Genomic DNA, 14,185 nt, shown 5'->3' on the forward strand with positions numbered 1-14,185 from the left:
ACTTTAATTATAACAGCCAATCCAAGTCTTGCTCATATGCTAACATTTCCATCCTAGGCCTGTTGCAGTCTTCTAGCAAAACCCAATGCAAGCTGAAGAACTGCATCTCTTTGGCACTTTATAACCTTCAGGACTCAATACTGGAGTTTAATAACTTCATAGCATGAACGTTATTGTGATTATTTCACACCCAGCCACCACATCAATTTTTAGCCTCTTTCATTTCCAAAGAAGGTTCAATGGACTTGAAACATTAACTGTTTCTATTTTCACAGATGCTGCCAGACTTGGAGTTTCTTCAACACTTTGCTCCTGTTCAAATCAAACAGAAATAACAAGCATTTGGACAACACCGAAAGCTGCCACATGAGGAAATGTGTCTGAGTAGGGACTGCTACCTCCAGAAAAGGTATGGCAAGAGAAAAATGCTTTAATTTAGAAACATATAGCAGAGTCTTATTTCTCATTGCACCATATGTATCTTTCATTAGCTGGGGAAACTGTCCGAGACATTTATTGATGAATTTATTAATGGTGCATTAATCTTAAGAGAAGCGTCCATTTCATAACTTTACAAACTTCCCACGACTAAATGTACATCTCTAATGACTAATGTCAGTTGATAAGTGCTTGCAGAAATATTATAAATTTATATTCTGAAGACATATCATAAATTAACTACTGGCAATGAAGCCAAGAAATCCTGTGGCTATGACTAATTTATGACAACAAACACCAGGATGAACAACCATCTCAGATTTTACAGGATTATCTTATATATGAAACTTGTTGACTTCTGCTGAAATCTGTTTGACCTTTAGTTTGAGTGTCTCTGTGGGTACACAGTATATTTGTCTGCTCACACACATTCCCCGCCCTCACGGCTCCAATTGCACATCCCTGGGTCCTTCTACAGTTCTACCACCACTCTGTTCTTATATCTCTGCCCGTACTCCAAACCACCTCCTGATACCACAGGACTTCCAATTCTTCAAGTCAAATGCCAAAGTATTCCTTAGCTTATTGCCCATGAGTTATTCATCCTGATGAAAACGTGCATAAAATTGAATCAGACAATGAAATCAATGTTACTTTTAGTCTTGATTTTAAGTAAATAAGCCTCATTGCAGGTCTTCCACAAACTCCCAGGCTAAACTCTACAATGAGAAAACTGTCCATGACAATTTGAAGTTCATCATTTCTGTTTGTAATATTGGTTAATTCACAGCATTGACCATTTTCCTGCTTCACAAATCTAATTAACACATACTGTATCCTTAAATACCTAATATCAAAGTTAACTAAAAACAGAAGACACTGGACATACTCAGCAGGTCTGGCAGCACGTGGGAAAACAAACTCAGTCAATGTTTTGAGTCAGATTTGATCCTTCAAAGAATCATACAGAATCAGCTTAAAAGTTCACATTTAGAACTAAAACTAACTTGTAATTATTTATTCAAAATGGACCCTTTCGCTTTATAGCAACCAGGTTAAGTACTATACTTTACTTGGCAATTTATTCACCTATTTATTTCATTAAAAACTGTATCTAGGATATGCATTCTCCATAGTAACATTCTGAAATATGACCATAATGAACAAAACAAAGTGACAAGATGATTACGCAACATTTGCAACATCAAAACAGAAGAAAGTTGGATTGACACCTCGCCTGTTTCCACATAAGACTATCATTGGTATTGAAATTATATTCATAAAACACTCCAATAAGTATTTGACTGTCAAACTAATAAACTTTAACTTTTTAAAATTGTCCATCGAAATGAAAATCAAATAAATCAATCCTTATAGATAACACTGGATATTGGATCAAAAAATGCCAGATGCAAAGTACAATATTAAACAAGATAATTCTGTAATAGCGTTTTTTACAATTTTGAACAACTCTTACTTTATAAATAGAACTGGAATTCGCAATCTGTTTTATCAGTTTCAGTAAGTTGGCTGCGTAATCACAGTGACATAAATTGGCATCCCTATTCATATTATAATTTCCATAATCTGAAAATTGCTTCTCCGGCACAGTGAATTAAAAACAATTTTGCCATATTTCACAGATGCATCACAATGGATAAAATTGGCTTCCAGTCTTTAACCGGAATTGTAGTCACTTTGCAACAATAACTTACTTACTATCACCTCAAGGCATTATTTGATAACTCGATAGTGATTCACACAAGGAATGTGCGAATCCTAAGGGCTGATGGCCAGGAGCCTGTTCAAAAAGTTAGACTTTAAACAGCATTGTTAAGGATACAGAGGCAGAGGGGTTTGGGAAAGAATTCTAGAGATTAAGACATTGACAGTGAAAGGCTGTCATCGATATTGCATTAATTAAAACTGAAGATGCCCAAGGAGCCAGAATCAAAACAGCAGAGAGATATTGCAATATTGTAAGGCTGGAGGAGATATAGGCAAGTGTGAAAACAAGGATAAGAATTTTGAGATTGGGGAGTTGGGTTCAGAAAGGAGCAAATGTAAAAAGCATAGGGATAGTGGCTAAATGGGTCTTCTTCAGCAAAAATTGCTTGGTTGTCTTACTGATGCTTCATTTATTAACATCTAAATTAGACATTTAACATCTAAATTCGACTAAACCAATCCACACATGTCTTTATACAAAAACAAAACATTGCAGATGTGGGAAATCTGAAATAAAGAGAAAATGCTGGAAATGCTGAGCTGATCATTAACCTAAAATGTTCACTTTGTTCCTCTCTCCCACAGATGCTGCCAAATAGCTGAGTATTTCTAACTTCTACTTTTATTGCAAGTAATCCCTTGTTGAAGGGGGCAATTAAAGAATGCCAATTAATATCCTGCATAATGCGTGAACAAGTTCTGAACTATTGGGTCAGCAATTCCTCAAATATTCACCTTCATGGCAAGAGCGATCAAAGCTCCCTCTGTTGGCTGTCCCATCAGTGTATCATTTTGAATAACGGCATCATTACATACACAGCCAGCCTGTAAAATAAAAGTGCATGTGTAAGTATATTATAAATATCTTCACAATAAAAGAAATGGAAAATTAATTTCAAAGTTTTGCAAAATACAAATTATGCAATACATTTATTCAGAATTTTTAAACAGATGTATCAACAATTCTGTACCTCCACAATTTTAGTTATTGCCGATTTAGAGAACCCGTGAATCACTTCGCCATCCATCATAACCTCTCCATACCTATTATAGCCAACACCGGTAACCTACAAGAGAAATCAAATAGAAAAGCTGGATAAAACAAGTGCTTCATTTGATATGGGATTAAACAAAATTCACACATAATGCACATTTTCTCATGAGCATTATGTGCATGAATGCAAGTTTAGCTAAACCTCATAGCTACTTCAAGAAAACTGCAACCCAAGAACAATGAGAACCAAAACCTAGTAACTTAGCTTAAGTGCTTGCTTATAAGATCCCGTTATCTTATCATTAAAGATCCTGAAAGATTCTTAATCAGGACAGTTCAACTTAAAAAGATCACAGAAAGCATTTAATTTTTATTGCACATTAATGTTTAAATATTAAATTGAACAATCTCAAAAGCTGCATGAGATTTCTGCTGTAATTACGAATGAATACTCTAACAAAATAAGTACAGAATTAGAATGCTAATATTTAATTGATTTGGAGATGCCGGTGTTGGACTGGGGTGTACAAAGTTAAAAATCACACAACACCAGGTTAGAGTCCAACAGGATTAATTGGAAGCACACTAGCTTTCGGAGAACCGCTCCTTCATCAGGTGGTTGTGGATTTAATTGGTTCTCTTATAACATCAAAGCCTATCCTAATCAAGTCTATTTACATTGGTTCATTTTAATAAGCTACAAGTCACAGTATAGCATATCTATCATAACATCTATTGGATGTTTCCCAATTCTGCACTTCCATGTTAAGTTCGCAAATCAAAACATATTTGAATTTTGTATTATGCTGCCACAGGATTGGCTCATTGAGAAACAAAGGAACATTGTTGCAGGTACCTCATCATATTCTATGCACATCACCTAAGTATCAATTTCAAGATGCATTGAAATGTTTCTCACCTCAGCATGTTGTCCATCTGAAGTATAAATATGAGTCACTGTCATTTCATTCTTTGTTAGTGTTCCCGTTTTATCAGAGCATATTACATTGCAACAACCTAAGAATGCAAACTAGTTTAGGAGAGGGACAAGATAACATACATTCTGCAAATATAGTGTTTTACCAGTGATTGCATTTTAATAAACTATCATTTTAGTAAACTTATTCTACACTGGCCATACCAATGTTCAGATCAAACCAAGTCTTTAATCACCCAACATTTATGCTAAAACAACTTTAGTCAGAAAGTTACAAACAAGAATTATGACAGTATCTCTTTTCTTATGTTCAAAGTAATTTCTTTTTACCAAGAGTTTCCACAATTGGGAGCTTCTTCACAATGGCTCTCTTCTTTACCATTCTCATCACACCAAGGGCCAACGTTACTGTCACTACAATGGGCAAACCCTCTGGAATAGCAGCAACAGCCAAACTAGAATAAATAGGCAAATAAAAACAGCTATAGACACCAACAAAGTTAATTATAAAAATATTCAATAAAGGTGAAACTGAAATAAAATTTGCATTCACAGCATTCTATGTTAAGATCTAATAATGAATTATTCAAATACCTTTCACCATGCTCTGCTTTACAAGGATTAGATTACTTTTAGATTAGATTACTTACAGTGTGGAAACAGGCCCTTCGGCCCAACAAGTCCACACCGACCCGCCGAAGCGCAACCCACCCATACCCCTACATCTACCCCTTACCTAACACTACTGGCAATTTAGCATGGCCAATTCACCTGACCTGCACATCTTTGGACTGTGGGAGGAAACCGGAGCACCCGGAGGAAACCCACGCAGACACGGGGAGAATGTGCAAACTCCACACAGTCAGTCGCCTGAGGCGGGAATTGAACCCGGGTCTCTGGCGCTGTGAGGCAGCAGTGCTAACCACTGTGCCACCGTGCCGCCCACGGCATTGAAAGGAACTGAAAAATAAAGGAGGGTAGTCTATTGCTGAATGAGCAGTTTTTGTTTTAGATAAATGTCTCCATCTGAGAATTTTCAATTCCTTTTATAATAATCTGACAAACAGCCAAGTCTAAGTTAGCTTCTGTTGAAAAAATTGGTAGGAGAGGAAATGAAATGAGGAAAGTAAAGTTTTGTTTTAGGGTTTGCTTTCCTGCTCATTTCCTTCTCCAATATGTTTCTCCTGAAAGTTGGAATTCAAAGCAGTATATAATTCCACTGTGTCGTGGAAACCAAAACAACACACTCCCAATAAGGTACTCTTTAAATGACACCCAATAGAATTATCATCAGCACTGGGGCAAAATATCCAAGGCTGAAGCAGTTTCCACCCAGCACCTTCAGCAGAGGTGAATTGAAGAATGATTAAAGACGTCAGCATTTTGTTCTTATCTCAAAAGCACACAGGTAAGAAGATAACTGTACTATGTCCATTGCAACTTTGCTGTTACTCAGCCAAACATATTTGTGCTGGCACTTTGCTAGAGCAAATAAAAATGACTTGGTTCAGTGGTATCACTCATGTCTGATTTAGAAGGTTATACACTCAAGATATTCTAAAGAATTTAGCACATAATTTAGGCAAATATAAGGTTTGGTTAACTTGCAATGAGTCATAAAATTGAGGCTGTCTGCATCTCAGGTAGTATTATGGTGAGTTCTCACTGAGTGCTAGTCAATATTTAACTCTCAACCAGTTTCAAAACAGATAATTTGAGTTTTATCTCATCACCGATTGAGGCATTTTGTGCTCAAATTACTATTTCTAAATTACAACACTACTTAATCGGATGTAAAGTAATTTGGAACATTCTAAAGGTGTGAAAATCAATGAAAGTTCAAGTTATTTATCTTATTATGATAACCTCACAGCACTGCACTTTTCTTATAGCCATGTGTTGTCTGCTTCAAATGTTTATCTGTTTTTGCTGCAAAAGACAACACTCAACTCACCTCACACCAATAGTGAACATGTCAAGAATATGTTTTCCCTGCAGCCAGCCAACTAGCATTATAACACCTACAAAAAGCAGAAAACATTACATTTAGTCAGCCAAAATACTGATGTTAAAAATTGTAACTTCTGTAACTCACTAATATTACGGAAACAAACTTTTGTGCTTAAATGCTGATAAGTTTAAGTTAACCATTTAGCATGAATTTGCACAGGTTGACCATCGTTCAAATAATTTATTTACTAACACTAATCCATCAACAACTTGTATTTCTACAGTGGTCTTCACATGCTGGGAGAGGACTCAACAGTGGAAGACAAAATAGTAGATGCTGAAAAGGAAGGAAGGAAAATAGGAGGTGGCCAGGGAGAAAACTAAAAAACAAGGCCAAAGAGAAAGATTTCAAGTGTTTGAATACTCTGATGAATGTTCATTAACCTGAAATTTCAACTGTTTCTCCCTCCAAACAGCCAGACCACAGTTTTTCCAGCACTTTCTGCATTCACTTCAGAATACTATTTTGTCCACAGTATTGCTCTTTTGTTATGGATGAGGATCTTAAGCTAGTCTTTTGAAATGCAGGTAAATCAGGTAACAATACAGAGAACCAGGCAGAACACCTACAGGACCCAAGTGTATCGACTGAGCGAATAACCAACATTGTAGAACCAGGGAGGTGAAGGTAGGGGAACAATATTAGGGGAGTGAGGGGAGGGAGGGTAGTGATTGTATGAACTGCCAAAAGAATTGTGAAGACATGGAGAATTTTAAGAAGAGGACAAAACTTTTGAAGCATCAAGGAAAGCTAGTGAAGCTTGAAGGGTGCAGAAGTTTGGCAGGGGGTTCTTGGAGGTATCAAAATTTATGAGGATGTGGTCTGGAAATAGATTTAAATATACTTGCTTTTTCCTTAATTATTACATATCTGATGCCATATCATTAAATGTTTTATATTTCAGAGAGATGCCAGTTTGGAAAATATTTTGAAAATCCACTGAGATATAATCTTGAAGTTACAATTTACCACAATTACATCAAAACCTCACACAGCATTCCAAGTGCATTGCTGTGTATCAGTAAATTCTATGCCTTTCCAGATTAATATGTATGGTACAACCATAATACATCATGAATGTCCATGGAACACGATTCAACATTTCAATTACAACACTGACCATAATCCATAAATGACAGATATTAGACCAGTCCACTTGTACTGTAGTCATAAAATATATCTTAGTGGTTCTCATAACATATTTAAACTGTTTAAAAAATTGTAATTTTTTTTAAAAAAACTGTCTTTTTCTTTCCAGTAAGCCATTCCAATTTGGAAAATAAAATGCTTCTCTGGAGTGCTTATAGGCTTGTAGTATAACAGTCTAAGGAGCTTATTAGGCTCTCAGTGCACACACAGTTTCCAAAGGCTGTTCAAACTACATTTATTAAAGACTCTGGAACCCAAAGACAAAACTGTGAGTAACATTAATGAACAAAATAGATCTTCAACAAATGGCATTTTAATTTGCAAGTTTTGAAATCAACACCTACATTTATAAGTAGAGAACTGCTGAATGTGAACAATACAATCAAGTCTTTTACGCAATAGGAAATACCAGACAAGCATATCACGAAGATGCTTCATTGCGTGTGGGCAGAGCAGGAGTTTCATAATTGTTAAAATCAGTATAGAGTCAAGCTGAGCTCTAAGAAATTGAACAAAAACAAAAAGAACTGCAGATACTGGAAATCATAAAAACTAAAAAAAAGAAACAAAATTGTTCTTGTTTCAAAGAAATTAAATATAATTATTAATTTAGCCATATGCTGCAACAGGTTTTTGCTTTGTAGTGTTCATTTGTTGACAAAAACCAAGGAAAGTATACTTATTTAAGGGGAATAATATTTTGTAATGTTTCCAAAATTCAAAACTTACTTTATAGTTTTTAACAAATCTAGTCAATCTGTTGTATTTTTCATGCATTTAAATTAACTATTTTTTAGTTAATTTAGTTTAGTGGTTAACACTTGAAAAATCCCAAGGTAGGACAAAATAGACCTTGACAGACCAATTCCAAACTGAACTTTAAATGTAAAATTTTCTTTCTTACCTATAATGCCAAAAGAGTACAGTGAAAGTTGTTTTCCTAACAGGTCCATGCTTTTCTGTAGTGGTGTTTTAGGAGCCTCAAGAAGCAAACACATCAGAAATATAAGTCAATACTTTGAAATGTAAATGCCCTGTTGAAGCCAATAATAACCATATTTTAAAATTGTTTCCTTCACCATCACCCTTTCAATCTCATATCCAACCACAGCAATCCGTAATGTGATAGCACTGGGTAAAATGTCAAAAATCTTTCTTGTTGAATCTCTGCTACATGGGAGAGGTGCCAAGTGATGAAGAAGCACTTCTATATTGAAATGAAACAGAAGACCAGGTGAATAGTTGAGATTATCTGGCACTCTTCCAAGTAGCAACAATTCTGTTGTTTTTCAGCTGGATGTATTTAAGAGGCAGAAAATACTACCCTAGGATGTTTTCAAAACTTTCGACTGATAGGATTGCTGCGAGAGACAACCTCAAAATTAAGTAGGTTTGTTCACCCTATAGAAATTCCAGAACAGTGTAACATGGTGAACAACCACTTCATTAATAACTTTACAAAATATAGATCATTGCATAGCAACTAGAGAAGTTAGCCTCTCTGCCAGTCAATAAGATCAAGGCTGATCTGTGACTTAACTTCACATATCTGGCTTTAACCCATTATTATTAAAACATTTGATTAATGCAATTCTAACAAGTTCAGATTTCTTTTCCTTGTAGTTTAATCAATGAAACCCAGGTACAGCAAATTTTGTTTTATATGGAACATTGTGAACTGACACTCTGGACTTATGCTGTAAATAAAGAGTGATTTATATACCACCTGTATTATGTTTTTACATTGATTATGGGGACTCTTGATCAAACGGATACTCCTGGTTCCAAATGTGCCAATTAGTAAAAAGGTTGCTGTAGACTGTAAATTTGAGAGACATTCTTTCCAAAGCCATTAGATTCTTTCTAAAGTGTAAACCTGCTCCCAGTGCTCCTGGTGTGATCCAACTTTCTATATAAATTGATTTCCATTCTAAGTTAGTTTGCATGCATGTTAATCCAGGTGAATTTAGGGGTGGAAACTTCTACTTTGCGTCTTTCTTTTCAGTAATGTTTAATTTCGAGCTATCAAACAAGAATTTAAAATTTATTAATGAGATATTTGTTATTTCTTTCAGTCGTAACAACAGTCCTAACAATTCAATAGTCTATTGCCATATTAGAATAAGAACTAGGAGCAGGAGCAGACAATTTAGCCCCTTGGGCTTGCACCACCTTTTAATACAATTATAGCTGATCTTCTCACTTCTGGCTCAACTATACTTTCCTGCCCAGTTTCCATAACCCTTCAATTCATTACTAATTAAAAATCTGTCTGTCTAACTCGTCAAATTTACTCAATATCCCAGCATCCACCATGCTCTGGAGCAGTGAATTCCACAGATTCGTGACCCTTTGAGAGAAATACTTTCCCTCATCTCGGTTTTAAATCCGCTATCCCTTATCCTAAAACCATCTTGTTGTAGATTTGCCCACTGTAAGGAAGCATCCTTTCAATGCCTACTTTGTTAATGCCTTTTAGCATCTTACACACCTCAATTAGATGTCTTCTCATTCTCTAAACTCCAGAGTATAGGCCTAAACTGCTCAATCTCTCTTCATTAAGACAAACCCCTCAACTCTGGAATTAAGCTAAAGTACCTCCTCAGAACTGCCTCCAATACAACTACATCCCTTATCAAGTAAGGGATCCAAGTTTTATGCAATATTGCAGGTGATTATTCACCTTCACAATGTTCAACATTAAGATTTAAGAACTTAGTTGGTGGTATAGAATTTACTGAGATGGCAGCTGCAAAAGTTTAGGCCAATATATATCAAGCAAACAAATCAACATGTAGATCAATTTCAGATATGATACTCTTGATTAAACAAGTTTGTTAAATTATGTCTATTGTGTAGGAACTCATCAACCTTAACAATCTTATTAATGCAGACATTAGCCTTTGATGCCAGAAATATAAATTCTCAGTGAATAGTCTTGAAGGCATGTATATATGAAACTATCTTTCTCACTTATACCTTCACAAATTAGGTCCCCAGTTATCCTTAGAGAAAAACTTAGTATCTTAATTTCTAAACTTCAACTATGACAAATAATATAAAAATGACTAATTCAAAAGCTTACTTCCTCAGCTTGCATCATTTTGAAAACCTCTCCAAATTCAGAGTTTTCTCCAGTCCCTATAACAATACCCTGGAAAAAAAAACAAATATAAGAATTTGTAAGTAATTTGTATTAACATCATATGTAATGATGCATTTCAGATGTCAATCAGTCATGAGGACATGCAAGATTTCCCATTGAAATTATACTGTAAAGAAGCTACACTGCAATGCTGCAGGGAATTCTTTCTTAAAAAGTTATTGAGAACAACCTGATCAAACCACATTTTCATGCTTAAGAGTACAATTGAGAGATTGGTTCAAAATTACCTTAGCTCTGCCACACCTAACCAATGTGCCGCTGTGAGGCAGCAGTGCTAACCACTGTGCCACCGTGCCGCCCGTGATCAAACCACATTTTCATGCTTAAGAGTACAATTGAGAGATTGGTTCAAAATTACCTTAGCTCTGCCACACCTAACCAATGTGCCCATGAAAGCAATATTATTTCTGGATGTGAGGTCACCATTTGTAGCTGATGGCTGTGGAATTGTTGATTTTGTACATGGGGAAGTCTCTCCTGTGAGGCTTGATTCATCAATGGAAGTGTCAACAACCTGAAGGAAAAAGGACATTAATTCATTAAAATATGAAGTTCTTACAAGTTCCCAGGAAATGTTCTTTGATATTCCACTTACAGGTCTTCACAGCAATGGCACAAAGTTTCATTGCACATAACATCACAGCTTAGCCTATACTGTCCTTACACAATGTTTTTCTGGGCAGACTTATAAAGGAGATCATCTCTATTCCCACCCCAAAACAAATATTATGCCCAAACATCCAAGTTTAATCTAACATACTGCTTAACTGGAAACAAGCCTTTCACCATTTTTGTTGTCAACTTTCCACCTTTCTGAACTTTTGCTTACATTCGAAACTTACAAATGCATAACAAAGACCAGATAATGATCTGGCAATTACATTCTGATGTTGTTTTGTGTGTGTATAATTAAGGCTAAAATAATATACAGAAGCAACACTCTGCACTGACCAGCAGCAATGCTCAGGTGTGACCTCTGAACACATTGATCGGAGCTTATCCACATACATTTGGATGTGCTGAACTGTAAATGTTTTTTAAAAATTCAAATCAGATTTAAAGCTAACACTGCAATAATCTTAAAGGCATGTATTTATGAAACTATCTTTCTCAGTTATCCCTTCACAAATTAGATCTCAAGTTATTCCTTTTTAAGCACTAGACCATTTTTTTGAAGCTTTTGAAAATAAAGCTACATTTTTTATAGTGGTTATTCATTAGTCTAGAAATCGAAAGGTAGTTTAATATAATGCTTCAGAGTTTTTAACAGTATATTAATATGTAAAACATGTTGGTTAATTCCACTGAGCAATTTTTCAGTCGAAGTCTAAATGTAATCTGCTTGAATGCTCATACCACTGAAGACAAACTATAATTGTACAAGAAATAGGTCACCCATGATTTTTTTCAAGAAAGCAGAAAATGAAAAAGAAATCCCTTATGAACACAGCAGAATGAAACCAGGCTGACAAATTATTAAAATACCTTCACCTAGAAATATTTACACAACCCAATCTTTTACAGTTATGACTCTAAAATGTGTGTCAATGTGGATTAAAAATTGACTAACAGAAAAGGCAGAGTATGCATACACGGGCCTGTGCCTGATTGGCAGGATGAGTGGAGTGCAGTCCAGCAGGAGTCAGTCTGGGGCCTCCAGGTTTTACAATTTATATCAATGACTTTGATGAGGGGAATGAAATTATGGCTGCTAAACCTGCATATGGCACCAAGATAGGTCAGAATTATATAACGAAGTTGTTGTAAGGAGTTTGCAAATTGATATAGGTATCACTTTTTTTTAAAACCTTGAGTTATCTCGAGAATGTGACTTAAAAATATTTCTGGGATTTACATACTAATTAATCAAAACCCGCAACCCATTCTAAAAGAAGAAAGACTTCAATCTAGGTTTGTTCAATATATCATTTCAGTTGCATGACTGTAATCTTTTGCTATAAATTCTGCGTCTTATGGTCCTGCTCCACAGCTACCTGAGGAAGGAACACTGCTCTGAAAGGTAGTGCTTCCAAATAAACCTGCTGGAATATAACCTGGTGTTGTGATTTTGTCCACCCCAGTCCAACACAACCCCCTCCACATTAGTGATACAGATACATTGAGTTAATGGGCAAAAGTCTGGCAGATGGAGTATAATGTAGGAAAATGCTAAATTATTCAGTTTTTCAGGAAGATTGGGAAAGTAAACTATTATTGAAATGGAATTCCAAGATGCAGAGGGATTTGTGTGCTCTAATGTTAGGACATCAAAGATTAATGTGCAGGTACAATGAGACCCTTTATCACAAGAGAAATTAAGTAAGGATGTTGTACTTTAGTACTTCAATAAAAGACCACATCTCTCAATGAGTTTCTCAAGGGGAGAAGGGCCAGCAGGAAATCATTGTACACATTGAAACCAACAACATAGGAAGGGAAAAGTTTGAAATTCTGAAGGGCGATTACAGAGAGTTAGGCAGGAATTTAAAGCCAAACAGAGAACACCAGGGAATTCCTAGAGGCATGGTACTCATCCACAGATTCAATCAATAAGCACATCGACCTGGACCCAATATACCGACCAATGCAACGGACAGCTGGAACTGACAACCGGAAGCGGCAGATTCAAACCACTACAAATGTCGGAGGAAAGATCACAGAAGCACTTCACAGGAGGCTCCCAAGCACTGAGGATGTCACCTAGACAGGGGACGAAATGTCTGCAACACAAATTCCCAGCTCGGCGAACAGAACCACAACAACGAGCACCTGAGCTACAAATCTTCTCCCAGACTTTAAATAGACAGGATAGATCGAGTGAATCCTTAGAAGAGTATAAAGGAAGTAATAGTATGCTTAAAAGGGAAATCAGGAGGGCAAAAAGGGGACATGAGATAACTTTGGCAAATAGAGTTAAGGAGAATCCAAAGGGTTTTTACAAATACATTAAGGACAAAAGGGTAACTAGAGAGAGAATAGGACCCCTCAAAAGATCAGCGAGGCAGCCTTTGTATGGAGTCGCAGGAGATGGGGGAGATACTAAACGAGTATTTTGCATCAGTATTTACTGTGGAAAAGGACATGGAAGATATAGAACGTAGGGAATTAGACGGTAACATCTTGAAAAATGTCCATATTACAGATAAGGAAATGCTTGAAATGGATAAAAGTGGATAAATCTCCAGGATCTGATCAGGTGTACCCTAGAACTCTGTGGGAAGCTTGAGAACTGATTGCTGGGCCTCTTACTCAAATATTTGTATCATTAATGGCCACAGGTGAGGTGCTGGAGGACTAGAGGTTGGCTAACGTGGTGCCACTGTTTGAAAAAGGTGGTAAGGACAAGCCAGGGAACTATAGACCAGTGAACCTGACGTCGGTAGTGGACAAGTTGCTGGAAGGAATCTTGAGGGACAGGATGTACATGTATTTGGAAAGGCAAGGACTGATTAGGGATAGCCAACATGGCTTTGTAGCATGGGAAGTCATGTCTCAGAAACTTGATTGAGTTTTTTGAAGAAGTAACAAAGACAATTGATGAGGGCAGAGCGGTGGATGTGATCTATATGGACTTCAGTAAGGCACTCATCAAGGTTCCCCATGGGAAACCGGATAGCAAGGTTAGATCTCATGGAATACAGGGAGAATTAGCCATTTGGATACAGAACTGGCTCAAAGGTAGAAGACAGTGGGTGGGGCTGGAGGGTTGTTTTTCAGACTGGAGGCCTGTGACCAGTGGAGTGCCACAAGGATCGGTGCAGG

The 14,185-nt window shown here is 36.5% G+C and overlaps 1 protein-coding gene and 1 long non-coding RNA gene across 3 annotated transcripts in view; one reads left to right on the plus strand and one right to left on the minus strand.

The window, feature by feature from the left end:
* atp2c1 (ATPase secretory pathway Ca2+ transporting 1) overlaps nucleotides 1–14,185 on the minus strand; it is a 136,170-nt gene that overhangs the window by 31,821 nt on the left and 90,164 nt on the right. For both annotated transcript variants that reach the window (XM_043719600.1, XM_043719601.1), the window contains exons 8-15: nucleotides 10,782–10,937; nucleotides 10,343–10,411; nucleotides 8,162–8,237; nucleotides 6,052–6,118; nucleotides 4,428–4,552; nucleotides 4,080–4,177; nucleotides 3,138–3,233; nucleotides 2,902–2,991 (exon numbers count right to left, since the gene is read on the minus strand). In XM_043719600.1, coding sequence (XP_043575535.1) covers nucleotides 2,902–2,991; nucleotides 3,138–3,233; nucleotides 4,080–4,177; nucleotides 4,428–4,552; nucleotides 6,052–6,118; nucleotides 8,162–8,237; nucleotides 10,343–10,411; nucleotides 10,782–10,937 — 777 coding nt within the window. The remainder of the gene's footprint in view (nucleotides 1–2,901; nucleotides 2,992–3,137; nucleotides 3,234–4,079; nucleotides 4,178–4,427; nucleotides 4,553–6,051; nucleotides 6,119–8,161; nucleotides 8,238–10,342; nucleotides 10,412–10,781; nucleotides 10,938–14,185) is intronic.
* Nucleotides 94–6,541, plus strand: LOC122564545. Its single transcript, XR_006315937.1, has 3 exons — nucleotides 94–409; nucleotides 2,752–3,012; nucleotides 6,332–6,541. It is a non-coding gene; the product is annotated as an uncharacterized LOC122564545 (long non-coding RNA).

Source organism: Chiloscyllium plagiosum, chromosome 29, assembly GCF_004010195.1.
Source record: "Chiloscyllium plagiosum isolate BGI_BamShark_2017 chromosome 29, ASM401019v2, whole genome shotgun sequence".
Classification (NCBI taxonomy): Eukaryota; Metazoa; Chordata; class Chondrichthyes; order Orectolobiformes; family Hemiscylliidae; genus Chiloscyllium; species Chiloscyllium plagiosum.